We start from the raw sequence: 24,357 nt of genomic DNA on the forward strand, positions 1-24,357 counted from the left end.
CTGTGTGTCATCTCCTCCTGAGTCCTCATCACGGCTGCTCCTAGCACTGTCCTGGGAATGAGTGTGTACAAGTGAAGCCACAGAACCTGGTAAGTATACATGTATATGTATATCTTTAGGTACATGTTCAGTATACGGTGTGTGTCTGTATATCTGTATGGAGTTTGTGCATACAGTATATGGAATGATTGTTATATCTGTGGTGCATGTGTATATATACACACATACACGTACATACAGTATATAGTGTGTATATATTTGTATTCTGCATGTGTGCAGTATATCTAATATATAAAGCTCAATGTGTGTGTTGTGATAAAACACTCCGGGATCGCCTTTGCTGGGGTCAAAGGTCACGTGCATTCAGCATGAAACTCAGGCGCAGAGCTGGGATTCGTGTATAACTGACCCTGGGTCAGGTTTATTAACGGTGAAAGCAATGCAAAAGGAAATAAAACATAAAACAAATCCTTGCCTGTCTGGCACTAACTAAACAATGGACAACCTAACTACCAACTGGCGGGCTTCTCCCGTCCAGCCAAACCACAGTTGCAGTGGGCACTGCTTCCACTCACGTGTGTCTCTCACACAGACAGGCTCTCTGTGTTCCCAGGCTGAGACACTCACACAACCACCTTGCATCCTTTTATATCCACCTCCCATTATCCATTAGTAAGCAGGTGTGATACTGACCAGACTAGGCCACATAGGAAAGGAATCTGGGCGAGATATACCTGCCCTCATCCACTATTCCCACATGATTCTCACATATCCCCCCCTTCTGCTCAGACCACTCCGGTTGAGCAATGACACCCGCCAAACAGTGCACTCGGGACAGGGCATCTGCATTTCCCATCTGTACCCCTGGGCGGTGCTCCACCGTAAAAGTGTAGGCCTGCAGGGCAAGGAACCACCGGGTCACCCGGCTATTCCGTTCCTTGTTCAAGTGCATCCACTTGAGAGGGGCATGGTCAGTGATCAGCCTGAACTTTCGGCCCACCAGGTAATATTTGAGGGCCTCTAGAGCCCACTTAATGGCGAGGCACTCTTTTTCTACGACTGCATACCTTTGCTCGTGTTTATTCAGCTTCCTGCTGAGATAGAGGACTGGGTGTTCCACTCCGTCCCTCACTTGTGAGAGTACAGCCCCGATACCGGTATCAGAAGCATCCGTTTGTACCACAAACTCGCTGCGGAAGTCCGGAGTCACCAGTACGGGCTGAGAGCAAAGTGCCCGTTTTAGGCTATGGAAGGCTTCTTCAGCGGCTAAACTCCATTTAATCATGACGGAGTCTTTCCCTTTTGTAAGATCTGTCAGGGGGGTAGCGATGGCTGCAAAATTGGGTATGAACCGGCGATAATAGCCGGCGATCCCCAGGAAGGCTTGCACCTGCTTCTTGTTGACAGGTTGTGGCCAGTCCTGAACCGCCTGAATCTTATCAACCTGGGGTTTAACAACACCCCTCCCAATTACATACCCCAAATATCGGGCTTCTTCTAGCCCGATGTGACATTTCTTGGGGTTCGCGGTTAGACCTGCCTCCCACAGGTCGTCAATCACAGCTTGTACTTTCTGGAGATGAGTCTCCCAGTCCAAGCTGTAAATGACAATGTCATCCAAATAGGCCGAAGCATACCGCCTATGTGGCCTCAAGACTCGATCCATCAGTCTCTGGAAGGTCGCCGGTGCCCCGTGCAGTCCAAACGGCATATACACATACTGAAATAAACCTTCCGGCGTAGCAAATGCCGTCTTTTCTCTGGCAGCCTCCACCAGAGGGATCTGCCAATACCCCTTTGTTAGGTCTAGGGTCGCAATATATCGGGCTTTACCTAACCGATCTATTAACTCGTCGACCCGGGGCATGGGGTAAGCATCAAATTTTGAGACCGCTTTCAGTTTCCTGAAGTCATTGCAGAACCGGATGGTGCCGTCCGGTTTAGGAATTAGCACAATCGGGCTGGACCACGCACTGTGCGATTCCTCAATGACTCCTAACTCTAACATTGCCTTCACTTCTCGGGAAACGGCTTCACGGCGCGCTTCCGGGATTCGGTAGGGCTTTACGTGAACTGTGACACCAGGTTCCGTTACGATGTCATGTTTCATTAGCATAGTCTGCCCGGGTTTTTCTGAGAAAAACTTTTGGTTGTGAAGTAGAAACTGCCTGACTTCCGTCTTTTGCCGCTCTGAGAGAGTCTCTGCAACCCATACCTCCGGTACGGTATGCGAGCAGACAGGACGGGCCAGCTCCGCTGACAAGGCAGACCTATCCTTCCAGGGCTTTATCAGATTTATATGATAAATCTGTTCAGGTTTCCGTTTACCTGCCTGGTATACTTTGTAGTTTACTTCACCAACTCTTTCCTTGATCTCAAAGGGGCCCTGCCACTTTGCCAGGAACTTACTGTCCACCGTGGGGACCAGGATCAACACCCTATCTCCGGGTGCAAACGTACGGATCTTGGCGCCCCTATCATAGATTCTTTTTTGGGCTCCTTGAGCCTGTATCATGTGTTCTTTGACGATAGGCATAACAGCCGCAATACGGTCCTGCATTTGTGTGACGTGATCTATCACTGTTTTAAATGGAGTGACCTGACCCTCCCAGGTTTCTTTTGCAACGTCTAACAGTCCGCGAGGACGTCGGGCGTACAATAAGTCGAAAGGCGAGAATCCCGTGGAAGACTGGGGTACTTCCCTGATGGCAAAAAGCAAATACGGAAGTAAATAGTCCCAGTTCTTCCCATCCTTGTCTATCACCTTTCTCAGCATCTGCTTCAGAGTTTTATTGAACCGTTCAACCAACCCGTCTGTTTGAGGGTGATACACGGATGTGCGTAACGGTTCAATTTGTAACAATCGGCAGAGCTCCTTCATTATCCTGGACATAAAGGGGGTCCCCTGGTCGGTGAGTATCTGTTTTGGTATACCGACCCGACTAAACACATGCACCAGCTCCTTGGCAATCGTCTTGGTGGCCGTGTTACGCAAAGGGATGGCCTCCGGGTAACGAGTGGCATAATCCAAGATGACCAGGATATGTTGGTGTCCACGTGCAGACCGTGGAAGGGGCCCAACTAAATCCATCCCTATCCTCTCAAACGGGACTTCAATAATAGGTAGGGGTACCAAAGGGCTACAGAACCGGGGCTTAGGTGCAGAGGCTTGGCAGTCAGGACAAGACTCGCAATATACACGAATATCATGATGTATGCCTGGCCAAACAAAACAGTGTAATATCCTTTCGGTGGTTTTCTGGACTCCCAGGTGACCTCCCATCACATGTCCGTGGGCCAGGTCCAGCACCTGCCGCCGGTAGGGTTTTGGCACAACTAATAGTTGCACCGTATCTTCCCCCTTTTTCTCTATCTCATAGAGTAAATCATTCTCCAGAACCATGTAAGGATATGCCAGCCTAGAGCCAGGTTCTACGGGTACCCCATTTATCACTTTTACATTTGTCCTAGCCTGAGAAAGGGTAGGATCCTTTATTTGCTCGCTTTGGAAGTCATCTTTCTGAACTTCTAAATCCGGCAAACGAGGAGGTGGACGGCTGTCGGCCTCCTCCTCTTCCCCGGTCTCCTCCGTATCACCCGCCATGACTGAAAACGGGAACTGCAGGTCATTTCCCGCAGACTCTTCCCCCGAGTCTTCCGGGGAGACCTCTTCCAGGGGTTTGTGACCCACACGCTCCCTGGGAGAAGAATCATGTACACTATTACCCGAGGGCATCAACTGATTCTCCCACAATTGCCAGAAGTGGGGAAAATCTCGGCCCAGGATAACATCATGCAATAACGCCGGGACGAGTCCCACTTTATGTTGCACAGACCCATAGGACGTAGTAATGCATATGACCGTGGTGAGGTACGAACAGGTGTCTCCATGCACACACGTTACAGAAAATTTGTCTGATGGTCCAGTCAGGGCTGACACCAGACTGGCCTTCACCAGAGTCACCACACTTCCCGAGTCTAACAATGCCACCACATTTTTGCCATCAACAGTTAAATCACACAAGTGTTTTTCCACATCCTTTTGACCGGCATTCACACTCACTACCCGTGCAACCATAGACAAGCGGTTTTTAGAGTCTGTGACGTCGCACTGCATGGGTTCAGTAGTGACCGGACAGTTCGCAGCAATATGTCCCATCTCTTGGCAGCGGAAACACCTAACGGGCCCCTTGCTTAGACCATAGTTCGTTACTCTCGGCCTCGCAGTGCGGGCAGTCCCGTTTTCCTCCCCCACTGTCTTAGGGATTTTTCCATCTCCCCTATTCCCTGGAACAGTCTTACCGGTTCCACGTGGAGATGATGAAGAACGAGGTGGGGTAGCGTCGTCTCGGAGTCCTTCCGCCATGGAGTAACGTTCAACCAGATCCACCAGTTGATCTGCCGTCGTAGGATTTCCATGGCTTACCCACTTCCTCAGGGCTGGCGGTAGAGCTCTCAGGTACTTGTCCATGACGACTCTCTGGATTATCTCTGGCGCTGTCAACACCTCGGGTTGTAGCCACTTCTTCGTCACGTGGATCAGGTCGAACATCTGGGACCGCGGTGGTTTATCCGGCTGATAAGTCCATTGATGCACTCTCAGTGAACGGACAGCGGTCGTCACTCCCAGCCGGGCCAAGATCTCGGCTTTCAGTTTGTCAAAGTCCTGCGCGGCTTCAGGCTCTAAGTCATAATAAGCCTTTTGGGCCTCACCGGAAAGAAACGGGGCAATCAGGCCGGCCCATCGTGCCTTCGGCCATTTTTCTCTCACGGCCGTCCGTTCAAACGTGGTCAGGTATGCCTCGACGTCATCTTCGGTCGTCATTTTCTGCCAGTACCGACTCACGTGAATCACTCTCGACTCTGCTTTCAGGTTAAGCTCAGGTAAGCTTGCCAAGCGCTGCGCCACCTGCTGGAGAAGCGAACGATCGGTAGCTGTCATGTCCACCAACTCCTTCAGCTGGGCCATCATCACCCGATTAGCTTCTTGCTGGACGGCGGTGGACTGTACCAGCGCTTTCACCACGTCCTCCATGCTCATGCTTGCAACGTGATGCCCGCGTTCTCCACCACAATGTGATAAAACACTCCGGGATCGCCTTTGCTGGGGTCAAAGGTCACGTGCATTCAGCATGAAACTCAGGCGCAGAGCTGGGATTCGTGTATAACTGACCCTGGGTCAGGTTTATTATTGGTGAAAGCAATGCAAAAGGAAATAAAACATAAAACAAATCCTTGCCTGTCCGGCACTAACTAAACAATGGACAACCTAACTACGAACTGGCGGGCTTCTCCCGTCCAGCCAAACCACAGTTGCAGTGGGCACTGCTTCCACTCACGTGTGTCTCTCACACAGACAGGCTCTCTGTGTTCCCAGGCTGAGACACTCACACAACCACCTTGCATCCTTTTATATCCACCTCCCATTATCCATTAGTAAGCAGGTGTGATACTGACCAGACTAGGCCACATAGGAAAGGAATCTGGGCGAGATATACCTGCCCTCATCCACTATTCCCACATGATTCTCACAGTGTGTATGTTTGTTTGTTAGTTTGTATGTATGTATGTGTTTATGTCCGGGATTGGCATCTGCACCGTCACAGCTACAGCCACAAAATTTTGCACAGTCACACGTCTGGACCCCGAGAGCGTCATGGGCTATGTTGTGAGGCGAAATTTTAACCCCGCACGTTCCAATTCACAAAACAATTTGGCCTATTATTCTTATCATTTCTATGGTGTTATCATCTTTCTGTAAAGCTGGAAATAACACAATTTATTACTGTGTCAACACAGACCACCCTCTGACACAGACTACAGGGGGAGCCCAATATCACACAGGATAGGATTAGATACACGGCTCAGCAGTCAGTATCACACAGGATAGGATTAGATACAGCTCAGCAATCAGTATCACACAGGATAGGATTAGACACACAGCATCACACAGAATAGGATTAGATACACGGCTCAGCAGACGGTATCACACAGGATAGGATTAGATACAGTGCTCAGCAGAAAGTATCACACAGGAGAGGATTAGGTACATAGCTCAGCAGACATTATCACACAAGATAGGGTTGATACACAGGTCAGAAACAGGATGTGCCAAAGGAGAGGACATTTCATTCCAAGAATTCCACTCATTCCATCTGATTTGTTTTTTGATTTTAAACACCTCCAATTTCTAGTTCAACTGCTATTTGCAATGTCCATTAACAATGCACAGGGACAGTCCTTGAAAGTAATAGGGATCTGTTATGAGCTCATTTTCTGCTCCACCAGTTGAGAGTTCCCCTTCCGTTCTCCCTCTGGTGGTGACAGGAGGTAGTGAGGTTGGTTTAAGTGGTAGTGATCTGCCACCTGGAGAGGAAGATAATGATTGGATCTCTGGAGTATCAGACTGGATATAAAACAGCCGATGCCCTATCCTGTTGCTGGTGATTCAGTCTGCTTCTTAGGTCTAGGACTCAGCTCTGTTCCAGTCTTCTCAAGATAAGTTTGTTTTTTGCTAATGTTCACACTTGCTCTTTTCAGTTTTTTGTGTGGTCAGCCAGCCCGGCTGGGTTGTGCTGAATTTCCACTCTTATTTGCCAAATTGCCTTTTTTTTGTCCCTTATTAGATTGGCCTCTTTTTGCTCTGTCTCAGAATATTTCAGAGTGCTGATATAGTGGGAGAAGTCTAGTGACTTCAGGGTTAATTTTGTTATCAGTTGTGTTGGACATTTTGTATGTTTTTTTGGCAGACTGCAGACAGTGTCTTTCCTTTCCTGTCCTTTCTAGTTAGTTTGGCCCCATCGTTTGCTCAGCCTATTTTCCTGCCTTTGTTTGTGTTTTCATCTTTTTTCACCGTCAATACATGTGGGGGGCTGTATCTCCTTTGGGGTCTGCTCTGGGGCAGTTAGTTTTCCTCTTTTCCTGCTTTAGGCTTATTTAGTTCTCCGGTTGTGACGAGGCATCTAGGACCACCGTAGAAACGCTCCACGACTGCTGCTAGTTGCGTGTTAGGATCAGAGGTCTGCAGTCTGCATAGTTACCAACCTCTTTGGGTTTCTGAGACTTAGCTTTGTTGTTTTTTATTTCCTCCTTGGCTACCCGTTCATAACAGGGATCGATTTGCAGTCTTCATGGTCAACTTTACGTGGTCTGTTCAAGAGTTGGAACTGCCAAAAATCTGTTCATCTTTGTACCGAAAGGAAAAACCAAAAATCTTGAATGAGTTGAAAATAAAATACTATCAATACTTGGGTAATCGTTTAGTTAATTTGTGTTGCAAATCTGTAATGCTGAATATATGATGTGAAATGTTTTTTTGTGCAATATAATCATTTGTTATAACTAACCACAGTTGGTTACTATGCCCAGGCAACGCCGGGCTCTTCAGATAGTTGTGTAAATAAATATAAACTGTATATGTATGTGAGCACTGTATATAAACTGAATGTTTCTGTGTATATACTTTATATATGTGCTTATACACACAGTGTGTATACTGTATATGCAGTATATAGTGTATTTTTCTATATTTATAAAGTATATACCGTATAGTGTGTACATGTATAGTGTGTACCTGTGCTACATATATAGTTCTGTAATAGTGTCACCATAATAGTTTACCGTATTTTGCAGATTCTAAAAGGCTCCTGATTATAAGACGCACCCTAAATATTGAGGTGAAAAATAGGAAAAACCTTTTAAATAAAATTGTGGTGCTCCATGCGTCTTATTGCTTACCGGGGGTGGTGGGTGTGGTGAGGTGGTCTCTGCTGGAGGAGGCAAAAGTGGAGCGTTGCTGCATGTCGCAGGCTGGGATGAGGGTGTGTTTGGATGTGCGGGTGTATGGTGCTGTGGGAGATCTGTCGACATTTTGTGAAAGGCCAGAACTCCCCGCAGTTTATTCATTTTGACTCATTTATATCGGCTATACCAGAAAGGAAAACAGATGGCACTCACCGGTTAAAATCTTCTTTATTCAGATACTTTAAAACAACGGCATAGGGAGGATGGGAGCAGGAGTGGAAATGACGACAGCCGTTTCGCGCTGCAGTAGTGCTTCTACTGGTCACACGGTGCGGTACTGCTACTGTATAACTATGTATTACTGCTCATTGTTTAGAATCATAGAATCGTAGAGTTGAAAGGGACCTCCTGGGTCATCTAGTATTGCCAAATGAATGTGTTACCATTTTATAGAAAACTAATATATTGCCTTGTATTCCTGTATTATAGTATTGCAGATATTGCATGCCTTTTGTACATGTACAGTTAGAGAAAGTTAGTGCATCCTTGCTTGGGACATTAGCAGAGGGCACTCTTAGTACATAGTTTCCCCATAGACTGGGTAGATGTAATTATATTGTGGGCCACTAGATGGGGGGGTATACTAGTGGGGCCTGATAGGATGTTCATAGAGGGTTAATTGTAGGAAGGGCTGTGGGAGTTAATATTAGTGCTGAAGAGTAGTTTAGTCAGACGGGGCCAGGGCGCCCAAGTGTCCATATGGGATATAGGCCCAGACAACTTGGCATCAACATAACGTTAAGTCATTATAGCCCATGTTACCCACGGCCACTGCGGGTCTTAGCAGTGTTTCAGTACAGGAAAAGGAAGATGTCGCGTTTGAACGACTGGGCCACTGTTTTTAGGGCAGAAGATGGCTGGACTAAGGAGATGAAAGGAGTTGGAGCTTTGATGAGATCGGTACAGATGGGCCAGATGCTTCACCAGGTGCCACCAAACGTAGTGACTGATGAATTTGTGTCTGGGGCGAAACAGGCTGAAAGAAATGTCACTATAGCGAGGTCAGGCCAGGAAGGAACTGGGAAACAGCCCGAGATGGTCCGGGCGTGTACTGCACAGAAGTGACAGCAAACCTAGGGAAAGATGAGGAAGCAAGCAAATGTTATGATGTACCAACTGTGGATGTAATGTGCAAAATCCTAAATAAAGAGTTAAAGTTGTCTCAGACTGTCTCACCATTAATGTGAGTCGCCAAGAAGAGGGACGTTGTGTCCTGGGAATTCCCCGGGTGAATCTGAATCTGGAGATGCCGAGGAGAAGGAGTATTGTTTCATGTAGGGGAAGAACTGGACACAGCTGTTACAATAATACAAGTCACGACTACAGTCCTGTCAGTCCCTTACACTTGTGTAGAGCCATAGATTGCAATGACAGGAATGGAGTTCACATGAATTCCACATGTGATTTTTTTTCTGAACGTGTCCGTCTGTGCCAACAGCCACAGAAAAAAAACAAAACAAAACAAAAAAACAGACTAAGTGTATGTGCACACTATCAGTAATCACTGTGGGTTGGACGCTGAGTACTTGTGCAACATTCAGATGTTACTGTATAGTGGATGGGATCTCAAGAAATCCCATGCCTACAGATGCCCACGGCTCACCTGCAGAGACGGACACGTGACACGTCTTTCCAGATTGCAACATGTCTATCTTGCGGAGACGCGGTGAATCTCCCCCGTACAATGTATTGGACGCAGTGAATCCGCACGGTTCAGTGATCACAGAGGAGTCACCTGTGTTCAATAGCTGGCAGTGGACATGTGCTGCGTCAAAAGCGCTGGCACACGGCCTAAGAAAATAAATCAGTCAACTTCAGAAAAAAAAAAAAATCATCTGACCTCTGTTTGTGTCAGTGCAGTCTGTGGCCTCATAGTGTATTTATGTGAATCCTATTAGGGGATTCAGGCAGAGCCCCCCGGACACACTGCAGAAGCGCAGTGTGAACAGGGCTTAATATACTATTGTGTGGAATAGTGCCGTCTACTATACTATTCCACAATGTCCCAGTGCAGCAGCCAGACACGGACACCGGCCAGACACAGACAGTGGCCAGAAAACTTTTTTTTTTTTTTTTTTATCTGTTGCTGACATCTTTCAGCATTTCTGCAGACATTTTTTCCCCTATTTAAATGAATACATAAAAATGCAAGTGAAGTCTGTAAAAAATGCTGAATATTTCCTGCCAACACGGTAGATTAATCCGCAGCAAAAATGGTGTGTGTGAATAGTGTCTACAGGGGTTTTGTGATAATATAAAAAAAATTTAGCATGAAATGATAATTCCCCCACGGCTCCAGCACTGATGCTCAGTGCCTGCCTGCATTTTTCATCCCTCCTTTGGCCCTAGCAACTTACCTTCTGTAGGGGGTCAGCTGCCACATTCTGTAGGTCAGCAATGGAGTAGCACCTGGTGCCACCTCTTTGTACCTCCTTGGGTCGCAGTTTTCGCCTGCTGCCATCTGTCCGAGTAGGGATTTGGTCAGCCACCTAGTTACACCCCGTCCAGGCTTTTCAGAGGGATATGGAACAGTGATTCCACCACCTTGCCCATTACAGTCTCCATCTGCTGGGTTGGCTGTAGTGGAAAAGGTGTCGGTCCCCACTATATTTATTCTACTTTATTGCAATTGATGCCACTTTGTTGGTGTCTGCCACTAATTTTTGCAAATGTCTAGACCCTGGTTGGGTCTCCTTCATGTGTGTTGCTTGTAGTAGTAGGCCTCCAAGACAGTCAGACCTCCACTTTCTTGACTCCCTGTAACTATCCTTACATTTTTCTGACAATAGTACTCTACGAAACCTATATGACATTTGTGCCACCTGACAGGGCCGTATTTGTCATTTGGCACTTTTGGGCACGTGCCTAGGGCGGGACTCTGCGGGTGGGCGGCACCTGAGCAAGCTTTTTTTTTAGTCCAGGGCTGGCCCTCCCCCTCGTCCCCCCCCATCATACTCACCTCCTCCAGCGGTGCCTGCTCTGCAGCTCCGATGGTCCTGCGCTGCGCCGATATCTGTTCTTCCTGTGTGAGTGTGCGGTCACACGTGGTACCGCTCATTAAGATCACGAATATGGATGCCACTCCATTCTCATAGGCATGGCGCCCATATTCATGACCTTAATGAGCGGTACCACGTGACCGCGCGCTCACACAAACAGGAAGAACAGATACCGGCGCCTGGCTAGACGAGAGACATGCAGCAGCAGTAAATGGACTCAGCCACTACTCAGGTGAGCCGGATGGAGAGTGAGCAGCGGGGGGGAGTGAGCGGAGGCTGCACTGGGGAGTTGGGCCACTTTCACATCAGCAATTTTTGACAAAGTGTCTGCATTAGTCCTACTCACCAATGGGGGAGGCAGCACTAAAAAAATCTAAATACGGCCCTGCCACCTGAGTGTGGCTGAGTATGAAAGCAGGTTGAGCTGTTGCATCTGGGATCAGGGATCCCAGCAAAGGAGGCCTACACCAATCCCTCACCACCTCTTCTTTCTGTGAGGTTCAATTGAAAGCTGTAAATGCTGTCCCAGACCCTGATACTTCATGCCTGGCTGATTGCTGCAGTGCCATACTACAATTAGTACTGTGGGCGAATTGAGGCCATTTTCCTGGTGTCTGCCCCTATTTTGTTTTGGCAGCATTTGGGACTGTTATAAGGTGTTGTGCAGGCGACTGTTTTTGCCTCCCATTGAGATGAATAGCGTTCGGTTATGTTCGGCGAATATTCGACAAATTATACGGCGATCGTAATCCGAACTGAACATTGAAATATTCGCTCATCTCTACTCTCTGGTCTCGGGACATGGTGCATCTATGGACGCACTGCGGCACTGTTCGTCCACCTTCATCCAGGTCTCTTCCAGCCCACTCTGGTCACCCCAGCAGTAAACATGGTAATCACAGACTACGAGTGCCACCCAAATGCTCTCTCTGAGGCCTCGTCCTACTGCCTTCGTTAATGCCATGACACCAGGGGTCTCGGATCTGGATCATGTCCTCCAGCAATGGTATAGCGCTGGCTGGCTCTTGCTCACCAGTCCAGCTGAAAGCCATGATAACACCTGCTCGGTCACCCTCATGTTTACGCCAATGTTCACTGCTCTTCTCCCACAGCAGAATAGCTCCGACTTCTGAGCAATCTTTTTCCACTTGCCCTTGCCGTTCGAAGGCCGTACTTCTGACTTGGTCACCGCATCACTTGTGACTCCTGGCTACCAAGTCTTTGGCAATGCCTCCTACCGTCGCTGTCTTTCACTTGATGGGCTGTGCCTCACACTGCGCTGCTCCTTCCTCAGGTAGGCACCTCCCACTCCAGGTCGGATCCTGGCTGCAGGGCACATCTTCCTTCGGGTTGAATCCATGTGGGCTGGATATATTTTTGTGCTCTCTGACGCTGTCTACTCCCAAGATATGTTTCTCAACGCATCGATTCTAGAGCAATGCCCCCATCCCTTATGGGAAATATGCAAAAACATGCAAAACACAAGCCGCGGAGACACCATCACATGTTTCTCAACGTAAGCAATGACTAGCTCGGTCTTTCCCCGGGAAGGAACAACCACGGGAAGGGCAGTCTCCAATGAAGGAAACCACCTATGCCAAAACATGGTATCCATCCACAGACAGCTGTTTCGGGGTATTGCCCCTCATCAGTGTGGAGTAGGAAACTGGCTGGTAGGAGCAATGCCTAGTAAAAGACTGAAAAATGAGAATCACTGCGTTGAGAAGCGTGATTCATGTCTCCGCGGCTTGAGTTTTGCATGTTTTTGCATAGTTACCATAAGGGATGGGGGCATTGCTCTAGAATCACTGCATTGAGAAACATGTGTTGGTGTCTCCGCGGTGTTGGATGTTGATCTCCATGAATTCATTCATCCTAATTTTTCACAGTCTTTTACTAGGCATTGCTCCTACTAGCCAGTTTCCTACGCCACACTGATGAGTGGCAATACACTGAAACAGCTGTCTGTGGATGGATACCATGTTTTGGCATAGGTGGTTTCTTTCATTGGAGACTGCCCTTCCCGTGGTTGTTCCTTCCCGGGGAAAGACCTGGCTAGTCATTGCTTGCGTTGAGAAACATGTGATGGTGTCTCCGTGGCTTGTGTTTTGCATGTTTTTGCATACTCCCAAGATAGGCAGTCTTACTTCTTCTATTCACCGGAGCCATCTCCATCTTAGAAACAATATTTCTGGCCACCATCTAGAGCCAAAATTGAATGACATGTTTCCCACAGCAAAAAAAACAAAACTAGCCTTCAAGAAGAAAATCCCACTAAAATGTATGTCCTCTCAGTGTGGTTCCTTGAAAAGTGTGTTTTATAGGGTTCAAACATAGAACATAAAGAGGGACAAACTATGTAATTTTATTTTTTTACCATGCCCCTATCGCCACCCACAAGTGACACACATTAACCTTTTCTTTCTACCTGGCAGGAGAAATCAGAGGGGGTGGAGAAGTGAGGGACATTCAGTCACCGGCAGTAATGCAGGCCTAGACCCAAATCCAGGACTCTCTGTATCGGGGACGTTTCTGACATAGGGGTTTATTCTTTCATTCTTAGCTGTAGAACTTTTCATTTTAATAGAAGCTTCACTATATGAGGTCTCGTTTTGGCATGTCTGTTAGTTCGTGTTCACACATTGCTTAAATGCTGTGTTTTCTCTGTCTATAGCATGTTTTGTGCAGATTTCCACATTAAACTATGCAATAACAGTCTCCTCTGGTTAATGCATCTTTTATGCATTTTACCCCTTACTTGATGCCTTTTTGGTGCAGATTTGAAGCAGCGTATTTAATGTGTTTATTTTTATACTACAGAAAAGCTTTGAATCTGAACTTCTATTTTTTATACATGCATTTTTTTCAGGCTCCCTATAATAAAGACTCAAATTATAGAAGGGGGAAAAAAAGAAAAAAAAAAAAAAAAAAATCACCAAATCCACAGAGTTCAGCAGCGTCTTCAGAAGCACAGGGGGCGGAGTCATCATGAAATCAATTCCAATTTGCTTTTAACCCCTTAAGCCCCAAGGGTGGTTTGCACGTTCATGACCGGGCCAATTTTTACAATTCTGACCACTGTCCCTTTATGAGGTAATAACTCTGAAACGCTTCCATGGATCCCGGTGATTCTAACATTGTTTTCTCGTGACATATTGTACTTCATGGTAGTGGTAAAATTTTATTCATATAACTTGCGTTTATTTGTGAAAGAAATGGAAATTTGGCGAAAATTTTGAAAATTTCGCAATTTTCCAAATTTGAATTTTTATGCCCTTAAATCACAGTGATACGGCACACAAAAAACTTAATAAATAACATTTCCCACATGTTTACTTTACATCAGCACAATTTTGGAACCAAAATTTTTTTTTTGTTAGGAAGTTATAAGGGTTCAAAATCGACCAGCGATTTCTCATTTTTGCAACACCATTTTATTTTTACGGACCACATCACATTTGAAGCCACTTTGAGGGGTCTATATGATAGAAAATACCCAAAAGTGACACCATTCTAAAAACTGCACCCCTTAAGGTGCTCAAAACCACATTCAAGAAGTTTATTAACCCTTTAGGTGCGTCACAGGAATTTTTTGAATATTTAAAAAAAATGAACATTTAAAGTTTTTTCACAAAAAAAAATACTTCAGGTTCAATTTTTTTTTATTTTACCAAGGTTAACAGGAGAAATTGGACTGCAAAAGTTATTATGCAATTTGTCCTGAGTACGCTGATACCTGATATGTGGGGGGGAACCACTGTTTCGGCGCATGACAGACCTCAGAAGGGAAGGAGCGCCGTTTGACTTTTTCAATGCAAAATTGGCTGGCATTCAGATCAGACGCCATGTCGCGTTTGGAGAGCCCCTGATGTACCTAAACAGTGGAACCCCCCCAAGTGACCCCATTTTGGAAACTAGATTCCCCAAGGAACTAATCTAGATATGTGGTGAGAACTTTGAACCCACAAGGGCTTCACAGAAGTTTATAACGTACAGCGGTACAATTAAAAAATCATATTTTTTCCACAAAAATGATCTTTTCACCCCCAATTTTTATTTTCCAAGGGTAACAGGACCCTAAAAGTTATTGTGCAATTTGTCCTGAGTACGCTGATACCCCATATGTGGGTGTAAATGACTATTTGGGCGCATGGCAGAGCTCGGAAGGGAAGCAGTGCCATTTGACGTTTTTGGCTGGAATGGAGATCGGACACCATGTCGCGATTGGAAAACCCCTGATGTACCAAAACAGTGGAAACTCCCCACAAATGACACCATTTTGGAAACTAGACCCCCCAAGGAACTTATCTAGCTGTGTGGTGAGAACTTTGAACCCCCAGTGCTTCACAGAAGTTTATAACGCCCGGGCGTGAAAATAAAAAAATCGTATTTTTTCCACAAACATGATCTTTTAGTCACCAATTTTTTTATTTTCCCAAGGGTACAAGGAGAAATTGTACCCCAAAAGTTGTTGTCCAATTTGTCCTGAGTACGCTGATACCTCATATGTGGGAGAAAACAACTGTATGGGCACACGTCGGGGCTCAGAAGGGAAGTAGTGATGTTTTGGAATGCAGACTTTGATGGAATGGTCTGCGGGTGTCATGTTGCTTTTGGAGAGCCCCTTATGTACCTAAACAGGGGAAACCCCCAACAAGTGACCCCATTTTGGAAACTAGACCCCTCACAGAACTTATCTAGATGTGTGGTGAGCACTTTGAACCCCCAAGTGCTTCACAGAAGTTTATAATGCCTGGGCGTGAAATTAAAAAAATCATTTTTTTCCACAAAAATGATATTTTTGCCCCCAATTTTATATTTTCCTAAGGGTAACAGGAGAAATTGGACCCCAAAAGTTGTTCTGCAATTTGTCTTGAGTATGCTGATACCCTATATGTGGGGGTAAAACACTGTTTGGGCGCATGGCAGAGCTTGGAAGGGAAGGAGCACCATTTGACTCTTTCAACGCAGAATTGGCTGTAATTGAGATCAGACGCCATGTTGCATTTGGAGAGCCCCTGATGTGCCCAAACAGTGGAAACCCCCCAATTATAACTCCAACCCTAACCCCAACACACCCCTAACCCTAATCTCAGCCCTAACCCTAGCCCTAGCCCTAATGGAAAAATGGAAATAAATACATTTTTTTTATTTTATTATTTTTCCCTAACTAAGGGGGTGATAACGGGGGGTTTGATTTACTATTTATGGCGGTTTTTATTTTTGGCAGCTGTCGCACGCTAAAAGACGCTTTTTATTGTAACAATAGTTTTTGCATCACCACATATTGAGAGCTATAATTTTTCCGTGTTTTGACCCACCGAGTCATGTGAGGTCTTACTTTATGTGGGACGAGTTGACGTTTTCATTGGTACCATTTTCGGGCATGTGACTATTTTTTATCGCTTTCTATTCCGATTTTTGGGACGCAGAATGAACAAAAACCAGCGTTTCATGAATTTCTTTTGGGTGGTGCGTTTACACCGTTCCGCGTGCGGTAAAATTGATAAAGCGTTTTATTCTTCGGGTCAGTACGGTTACAGCGATACCTCATTTAGGTTTTTTTATGTTTTGGCGGTTTTATGCAATGAAAACTATTTTATATAAAAAATAATTATTTTTGCATCGCTTTATTCTGCGAGCTATAACTTTTATTTTTTTGCAGATGACGCTGTATGGTGGCTCGTTTTTTGCGGGACAAGTTGACGTTTTCAGCGGTACTATGGATATTTATATGCGTCTTTTTGATCGCGCGTTATTGCACTTTTTGTTCGGTGGTATGATAATAAATCATTACGTTTTGCTTCGCTTTTTATTTTTATTTTTTAGGGGGTTCACTAAAGGGGTTAACTAATAGGACAGTTTTAGAGGGCGGGTCGTTACAGACGCGGTGATACCAAATATGTGTACTTTTATTGTTTTTTTATTTTATTTTCAAAAAATGAATTTATTGGGGAATATTTTTTTTTTTTACTAATTTATTTGGCGATTTTTAAAAAAATTATTTTTACACTTTTTTTTTTTTTAACTTTATTACATTGTCCCAGTTGGGACATCACTGTCCTGTGACAGATCGCCGATCTGTCACATCACAGATCACTGATCTGTCACAGGCATAGACGCAGACTTCCTCATGCCTGCGCTTTGCAGGCACTGAGGAAGCCAGCTCCCTACAGGCCCCTGAAGGTCCCCGTCGCTGCACATTGCGCTGCTGTGGGGGGCTCAGGGAAGCATGGAGGGAGCCCCCTCCCTGCTGATGCTTCCCTTTAACCCCCGGTACACCGCGATCGTATTTGATCGCTGTGTACAAGGGGTTAATGTGTCGGGGCGGTCCGTGACCGTCCCTGACACATTTTGCCCGGTGTCAGCTGTGATAATCAGCTGACACCCGGCCGCGATCAGCGGTGCTCACCACGTGGGCACCGCTGATCGCTATGACGTACTATCCCGTCCCTGGGAATTAAGTCCCAGGGCACATGGACGGGATAGTACGTCATATGGCAGAAAGGGGTTAAAGAGAATCTGTCACCGGAAGTTGCAGGCATATGTAAATGGCCTGGGTCCGGTCCGATGGGCGATGTTTTTTCTTTTTTCTCCACCCCATCCATGGCCCATGTCCGCGTTCTTCTCCTGTATTCTTCTCCATCGTTCGCGTGTACGCAAAGCAATCTTGCTTCGCGAATGCGCAGTATGCTTTGCCCGACTGCAGGCAAAGCCGAAAATCATTACTGCACATGCGCCGGTACACTATGTACCAGAAGTATTTTGCTGTGTTCCGGGACATAGTGTACCGGCGCATGCGCAGTAATTATTTTCGGCTTTGCCCTCAGTTGGGCAAAGCATACTGCAAGATTGCTTTGCGCGCGCGCGAACGATGGAGAAGAATACCGGAGAAGAGCGCGGATGGGGGCCACAGATGGGGTGGAGAAAAAAGAAGAAACACCGCTCATCGGACCGGACCCAGGCCATTTACATAGGCCTACAACTTCTGGTGACAGATTCCCTTTAAGGACATGCGTTTCTAGTGCGTTTCTGCAGCAGAAAATCATCAAGAATGCACGTAATTTGCACATGATTGTATCATTAAAGTTGACAAAGTCATATAACAGGAAGAATTACAAACATTGTAGCTTTATTTACCCCTTAGTGACAGAGCCAATTTTTACCTTAATAACCAAGCCAAATTTTTTAATTCTGACCAGTGTCACTTTATGTGGTTATAACTATGGAACCCTTCAACAGATCCCACCCATTCTGAGACGTTGTTTTCATGACTTATCATACTATATAACAGTGGTAAAAAAAAATTTCGACATGCTTTATTTGTGGAAATATCAGAAATTTGTTGAAAAACTTGAAGATTTAGCCATTTTCAAACTTTTAATTCTTATGCCCTAAATCAGAGTGTGACGTCACACAAAATAGTTGATAAAACATTTCCCCCATGTCTACCTTCCATCAGCACAATTTTTGAAACATCATTTATTTTTGTTAGGAAGTTATAAGGGTTAAAAGTCGAACAGTGATTTCTCATTTTTACAACAAAATTTACAAAACTATTTTTCTTTTAGGGACCACCTCACACTTGAAGTGACCTTGAGGGGCCTATATGACAGAAAATACATAAAAACTGCACCCGCCATGGTACTGAAAACCATATTCAAGAAGATTATTAACCCTTGTGGTGCTTCACAGAAGCTAAAGCAATGTGGACGTAAAAAAATGAACATTTAACTTCTTTTCACAAAAATTTGACTTTTGCTCCAAATTTGTTATTTTCACAAGGGTAACATTAGAAAATTTGTTGGGCAATTTCTCCCGAGTATTTCGATACCCCATATGTTTGGGAAATCCACTGTTTGGGCGCACAGCAGGGCTCGGAAAGGAGTGATGTTTTGATACACAGGTGATGGACTGGTTGTGAGGTGTCATGTCATGTTTGGAGAGCCCCTGATGTGAGATACAGCGAGAATTTTTGCACACAGGTACTGCACAGAATTTGATAACATTAGTCATATTGAAAGTTTTAACTTTTTTCACAAAAATGTTGTTTTAGCCTCAAATTTGTAATTTCCACAAAGGATAGTACGAGAAAATGGACCCCATAACCTGTTGCACAATTTGGGCCGAATGCGACTATACCCCATATATTATCAAAAACGTCTGCTCGGGCACATGGCAGGCCTAGGAAAGGAAAGAGTGCTATTTGCCTTGGATAGATTGTGAATGCTATGTCACATTTGAAGAGCCCCTCACACGTGAAAACAGGAGAAACCCCCCACAAGTGACCCCATTTTGGAAACTAGATCCCTCAAGGAATTCATCTAGGGGTGTAGTAAATAGTTTGAAACGACAGGTGCGTCACAATTTTATGACATTGAGACGTGGATATGTGAGATTTTAGTGGAAAAAAATGTAATTTTTGTATTTGCTGTAAATTTGTCGGGTACACAAGGGTTAATAGGTGAAACTGGATCCCACAATTTATTGTGCAATTTCTCCCAAATGCCTTAATGACCGCCATTAAAAAGTATATCGGCTGTCATTAAGCAGTTAAAACATAAAATGCCAGAAAGACAAAAAACGCAATGAAAAACACAAAGAACTAGAGATGAGGGAATTTGTTCGGATTTTAGCCCCAAATCTGATTTTGACCTATTCGGGCCATATTCGAACACTATTCGTGCCGAAGGTATGTCTTATGATCGGTTCCGAACATATTCGGTCGGTAATTATTATTCCCATTGACTCTAATGACGTCCGGCTGTGTTTGACGAATATTGCAAAAACAATATTTGTGTCCAATCGTATTCGAAACCGAATCTGAACAAATTCGCTCATCTCTACAAATAACCTAAATTACAAAACAGGGATAGAAATGGTGCAAAAAATCTGTAACATTAAAAACTCACCGATATGTCATCGTGTGAACGCAGCCTAAAGACGCTGCTGAACGGTGTGGCTTTGAGGCTTTTTTTTTCCCATTGGCTTCTATGAGGAGCCTGAAAACAACCACAGCTGAGTTACTAACTGCAGAATCAAAGAAGTCCGATGTTACTAAAAACGCTGCTTCAAATCTTCACCAAAAATGCATCAACTACGGGGAAAAGGCATAAAAAAAAGCAATAATCAGAGAATATTGTTATTGGGCAGTATGGTGTGGACACCTGCAGAAAACTTGTGTGTAGCATGTGCACTGGGCAGAGCCGCCTGCATACCATGTGCCCTGAGCGGAGCCACCTGCGTACCACATGCATTGGGCGGAGCCGCCTGCATACCACGTGAAATCAGCGGAACCACGCGTGTATGGAATGATGCCGTGTGTTTGATCTGTACTGACTGAGTGGAGCAGGTATGTGTCAGGCCTATGTAAAGAGCAGAGCCGCATATGCATGGAATGGAGCCAAGTGTGCATGATATGTGTGGAGCAGAGATGGATGTACATGGTGTATATAAGGAGAGGAGCTACACATGTACAGCGTGTGTACACAGAGCTGTGCATGTATGATGAATAGCCGCGCATGCACGGTGTGAGAACGGAGCAGAGCTGCACATGTACAAATAGAGCAACACAGATACACCTACTTTGTGTCAGCACTGATGGGGTTACTGTCCCTTGTATCCAGTAATGGGGAATTTCTAGCACCTACCTCCACCTGCAGAGCGGCACACCACATGTATGGCTGTTCTGTGTGCACAGGACCTGGGATGAGGTCACAGGAGGGGAGGAGTAAGGAGTCACATGACCAGGGGCCTCAGTGTTGAGTGAATGGAGCTGAGTTGTACATGAATGATGAGGTGTCGCGCATGTATATGGGTCGCCCGTCCCAGGGCTGTGGGGTACTCGGTACCGGGCCGGTGTCAGGGGGATGTGCTGCGGTGGCCCGGTCCGTGGCCCTGGGCGCCCAAATAAATGGTGGTTTAATGGAATAGTTTATATGGATAGTTCGTGATGCTACCTGTGGTGTTCGGCAAGTATGGTGTTAGGCCGACGCTGCGTGAAGATCCACTGGGACGGATGGTGTGCGCAGCAAAGATGGTGAAGCTCCCCACAGGTGGAGCTGTAGTCCCGGGGCAGTGTAGGTGTAGCTGGCACGGTGATGTAGCAGTGCTGGACGCATAGGGAATAGACAAGACACAGCGGTTGCAGTTTCTGTACCTTTACTTGGTGTATGCAGTCCAGGGTCCTGATTACAGATGGTATTGGAGCAGGTTCTCACTCAGCAGAAGGGCTGTGCAGTCTCCTTCCTAGCGCTTTGTAATGTGAAGCACTCCAGTACTTAGTTACTCTGAAATGCCTCTTGACAGATGTTCTCAGAACCTCACTTGCACGGCAGACAGCTGTAGCCTCTCTCGGGGACTCCTCTCTTGAGTCCTGGCTCTCTATCCAAACTTCTGTTGTGCCCTCAAGTCTTAGATGGGAGCAAGGCATTTACAGCCTCCTACTCCTCTGGTATCTGTGGCAGGACCGTTAGTATTCGTACCACCGTGGAGACCAGGCTCCATTTCTCGCGCTCTTGCGTTGAGGGAGTTCTACACCCGGCGCTCAACCTCTACTTCTCTCAACACGTCTGCACACGTGGACCTCCTCACACAATCTGACCACTCCTTCATATAAACATTTAAACAATAATTGTACAAGATTTGAAAAAGAGAAAAATGTACAAAAACCAAGTGCTGCAAAAATGGTCCTATGATGACAAGTCCAACATCAATGTCCATGGTCCATTCCCGGCAAATGGTAAATATATACAAAGAAAGTTTTTGACCACACACAAGTCCTGTGGTTCAGTGTCCATAAAACAAAACTGGTAACTTCCAAAGGAAACTCTTACAGGTTACCTGTAGGCACAAAACTTTCATTCAATTTCGATATTCACATTTACTTAAGATGCGGAACCTAACAGGTAGTACACCCTGTGTGGTACGAGTGGATCTGCGTAACACTGGTACTGTAGTGGGCCTTACTGTTTGTCTGGTCCTAACTACCGGTGTAGTGTGTAATGCTCTAGATATGCTTCTGGTAGTTCTACGTAGCATGTGGGCACTAACTGGTCTGTGAACTCTTGGACTCACCACGGGCACGACAGGTTCACCACTGGCAGGGTGAGGGTTCTCTGGCTCCACTGCGGGTGTGGCCTCTGTTGCCTGATTTTCTTGATCTTCAGGGTTTTCTTGAGTCCTATCCTCCTGTGCTCCTACTTGGGGAAATAACAACACCGGCACCAGGATTGCATCATTAACTCTAGTCCAGTTCGCAGGGAACTCTCCCAGCACTGTACTGACTGTCTTTTCTTCCTTTGCAGGTGGGATGTTATCTGATTCTCCCGCTTTTTCTTTCAACTGGTCAGGGCATAACTTCAAATGATCTCTGGATACCACTGCTGAAGTCTCTCCTCCATCTTTGCTAACAAGGCATACTTTGGTATTATCAAAGTTCGAGGGCAGAATAGTATAGGCTCCTCTTCCCATTGATCATCCAGCTTATGCAGTCTTCTTTTTCTCTTGAGAACTTGTTCTCCCGGCGAAAAAGGAACAGCAAGTGCATTTTGGTTATAAAGTCTCTCCTGCTTCTGCCTTGCCTGAGCCAGACTCTTCTCCACACACTCCTGTACCCTTCTGTATTGCTGCTGCCTCTCCTTGTCCCAGTCAGCATCTGGTGACGTTACTTCAGGCGTCAGGACTCCCAAGTCAATAGGCAGCTTACCAGGCCTTGCTCTCATCAGGTATGCTGGAGTACAGTTGGTAGAGTTCACTGGGATATGGTTGTAGAGGTCTACCAGATCGGGTAACTTTTCTTGCCACAGATTTCTCTCCTCCAAGGACAATGTCTTCAGTAAATCAATCACTACCTGGTTCATCTTTTCGCACATGCCGTTGGTCTGTGGGTGATAAGGTGTTGTCCGGATCTTCTTACACCCATATAAGTTGCAAAATTCATGGAACACTTCTGCCTCGAAAGCTGGACCTTGATCTGTCAGCACACTCTCAGGATAACCATGTGGTCTACAGAAGTGCTGTTGGAATACTCTGGCTGCTGTCCTGGCCGTTAGATCTTTGACAGGCACAACTACCAGGAATCTTGAATAGTGGTCCACAATGGTAAGGGCATAGAGGTAGCCTGACCGGCTTGGAACCAACTTCACATAGTCCAGGGCTACCAACTCAAGTGGCTGTTTGGTGATGATTGGCTGTAGGGGAGCTCTCTGGCTGTCTCAATCCTTTCTGCGCAGGTTACATTGTCCACACTCCCAGCACCACCTCTCAATGGCCTTTCTCATGCCAGTCCAGTAGAACCTCTCTCGAAGCAAGGTTTCTAACTTCTTCCATCCGAAGTGTCCAGCTCCATTGTGGTATGCTTCCAGGACCATTGGTGCTTCTCTCTTTGGGACTACCACCTGCCAGACCAGCTCATGTGTGCGAGCATTGATACTCCTCCGACACAGCTTCCCTTCATAAATAAACAGCCGACCTCTTTCCTTCCACAATTGCTGAGTTTCTTCAGGAGCATTCAACTCTCGGCGTGAGTCAACTTGTGTCAACAGCTCTTTCACCAGGCAGACCGCAGGGTCATTATCTTGTGCTTCTGCCCAATCATGATGGGGCAAGGGATTCATGGTGTCTTCCCTCAAGCCAGACCGCCTGTTTCTCACTCCTTGAGCATGTTGGGCTGCAAGTGGCCGGTGAAAGGGAGGCAACTCTCTCTTCAAGAGCCTCAGGGTCTTCTCCTGCATCTGGCAGATTAGGCATTCTGGACAGCGCATCAGCATTGGCATTCTTGTGCCCTGCCCGGTACTTGATGGTAAACTCATAATTGGATAACCGAGCCATCCATCGCTGCTCCAGTGCTCCTAGCTTGGCGGTGTCCAAGTGGGTCAACGAATTGTTGTCCATGAAGATTGTAAATTTGGTCGAAGCTAGGTAATGCTTGAACCTTTTGGTGACAGCCCAGACTATGGCAAGGAACTCCAGCTTGAAAGAACTGTAATTATCAGGGTTCCTCTCAGTGGGATGCAGCTTCCTGCTGGCATAGGAGATCACTCTCTCTTTTCCATTCTGTACCTGTGACAGTACTGCTCCTAATCCCACATTGCTGGCATCCATGTACAGCACAAAGGATTTGTCATAATCTGGGTAGGCCAGAACTTCGTCACCTGTGAGAGCCATCTTCAATATGGCGAAAGACCTCTCCAACTCTTCAGTCCATTCAAATGTGGAATTGTTCTGCTTGCCTTTCTTGGACTGCCCCACCAGGAGATTCTGCATAGGAGTGGCTATTTCAGTGAAGCCTTTGATGAAACTTCGGTAGTAGCCTACCAGTCCAAGGAATTGGCGTACCTCATGGAGGTTGCTGGGCTTCGTCCAGTCCCTGATGACCGTGACCTTGTCAGGATCTGGTGCCACACCTTCTGCACTGACCACATGACCGAGGTACAGTACATGAGGCTTCAGGAGGTGGCATTTTGAAGGCTTCACTTTCAGGCCAAAATTGGACAAAGCTTCAAACACTTCAGCCAGGTGTTCCAGATGCTCTTCATAGGTTTTGGAGAAAACG

The 24,357-nt window shown here is 46.0% G+C and overlaps 1 protein-coding gene across 1 annotated transcript in view; it reads right to left on the bottom strand.

The window, feature by feature from the left end:
• LOC141050965 (uncharacterized) overlaps positions 1 to 20,012 on the bottom strand; it is a 209,976-nt gene extending 189,964 nt beyond the window's left edge. Inside the window, exons 1-2 of the mRNA XM_073547723.1 lie at positions 19,970 to 20,012; positions 19,715 to 19,804 (exon numbers count right to left, since the gene is read on the bottom strand). Coding sequence (XP_073403824.1) covers positions 19,715 to 19,725 — 11 coding nt within the window. The 5' untranslated portion in view covers positions 19,726 to 19,804; positions 19,970 to 20,012. The remainder of the gene's footprint in view (positions 1 to 19,714; positions 19,805 to 19,969) is intronic.
• Positions 20,013 to 24,357: the final 4,345 nt, after the last annotated feature.

The sequence above is a fragment of the Dendrobates tinctorius genome, unplaced genomic scaffold (assembly GCF_039654945.1).
Source record: "Dendrobates tinctorius isolate UK_male_01 unplaced genomic scaffold, ASM3965494v1 ptg000155l, whole genome shotgun sequence".
NCBI lineage: Eukaryota > Metazoa > Chordata > Amphibia > Anura > Dendrobatidae > Dendrobates > Dendrobates tinctorius.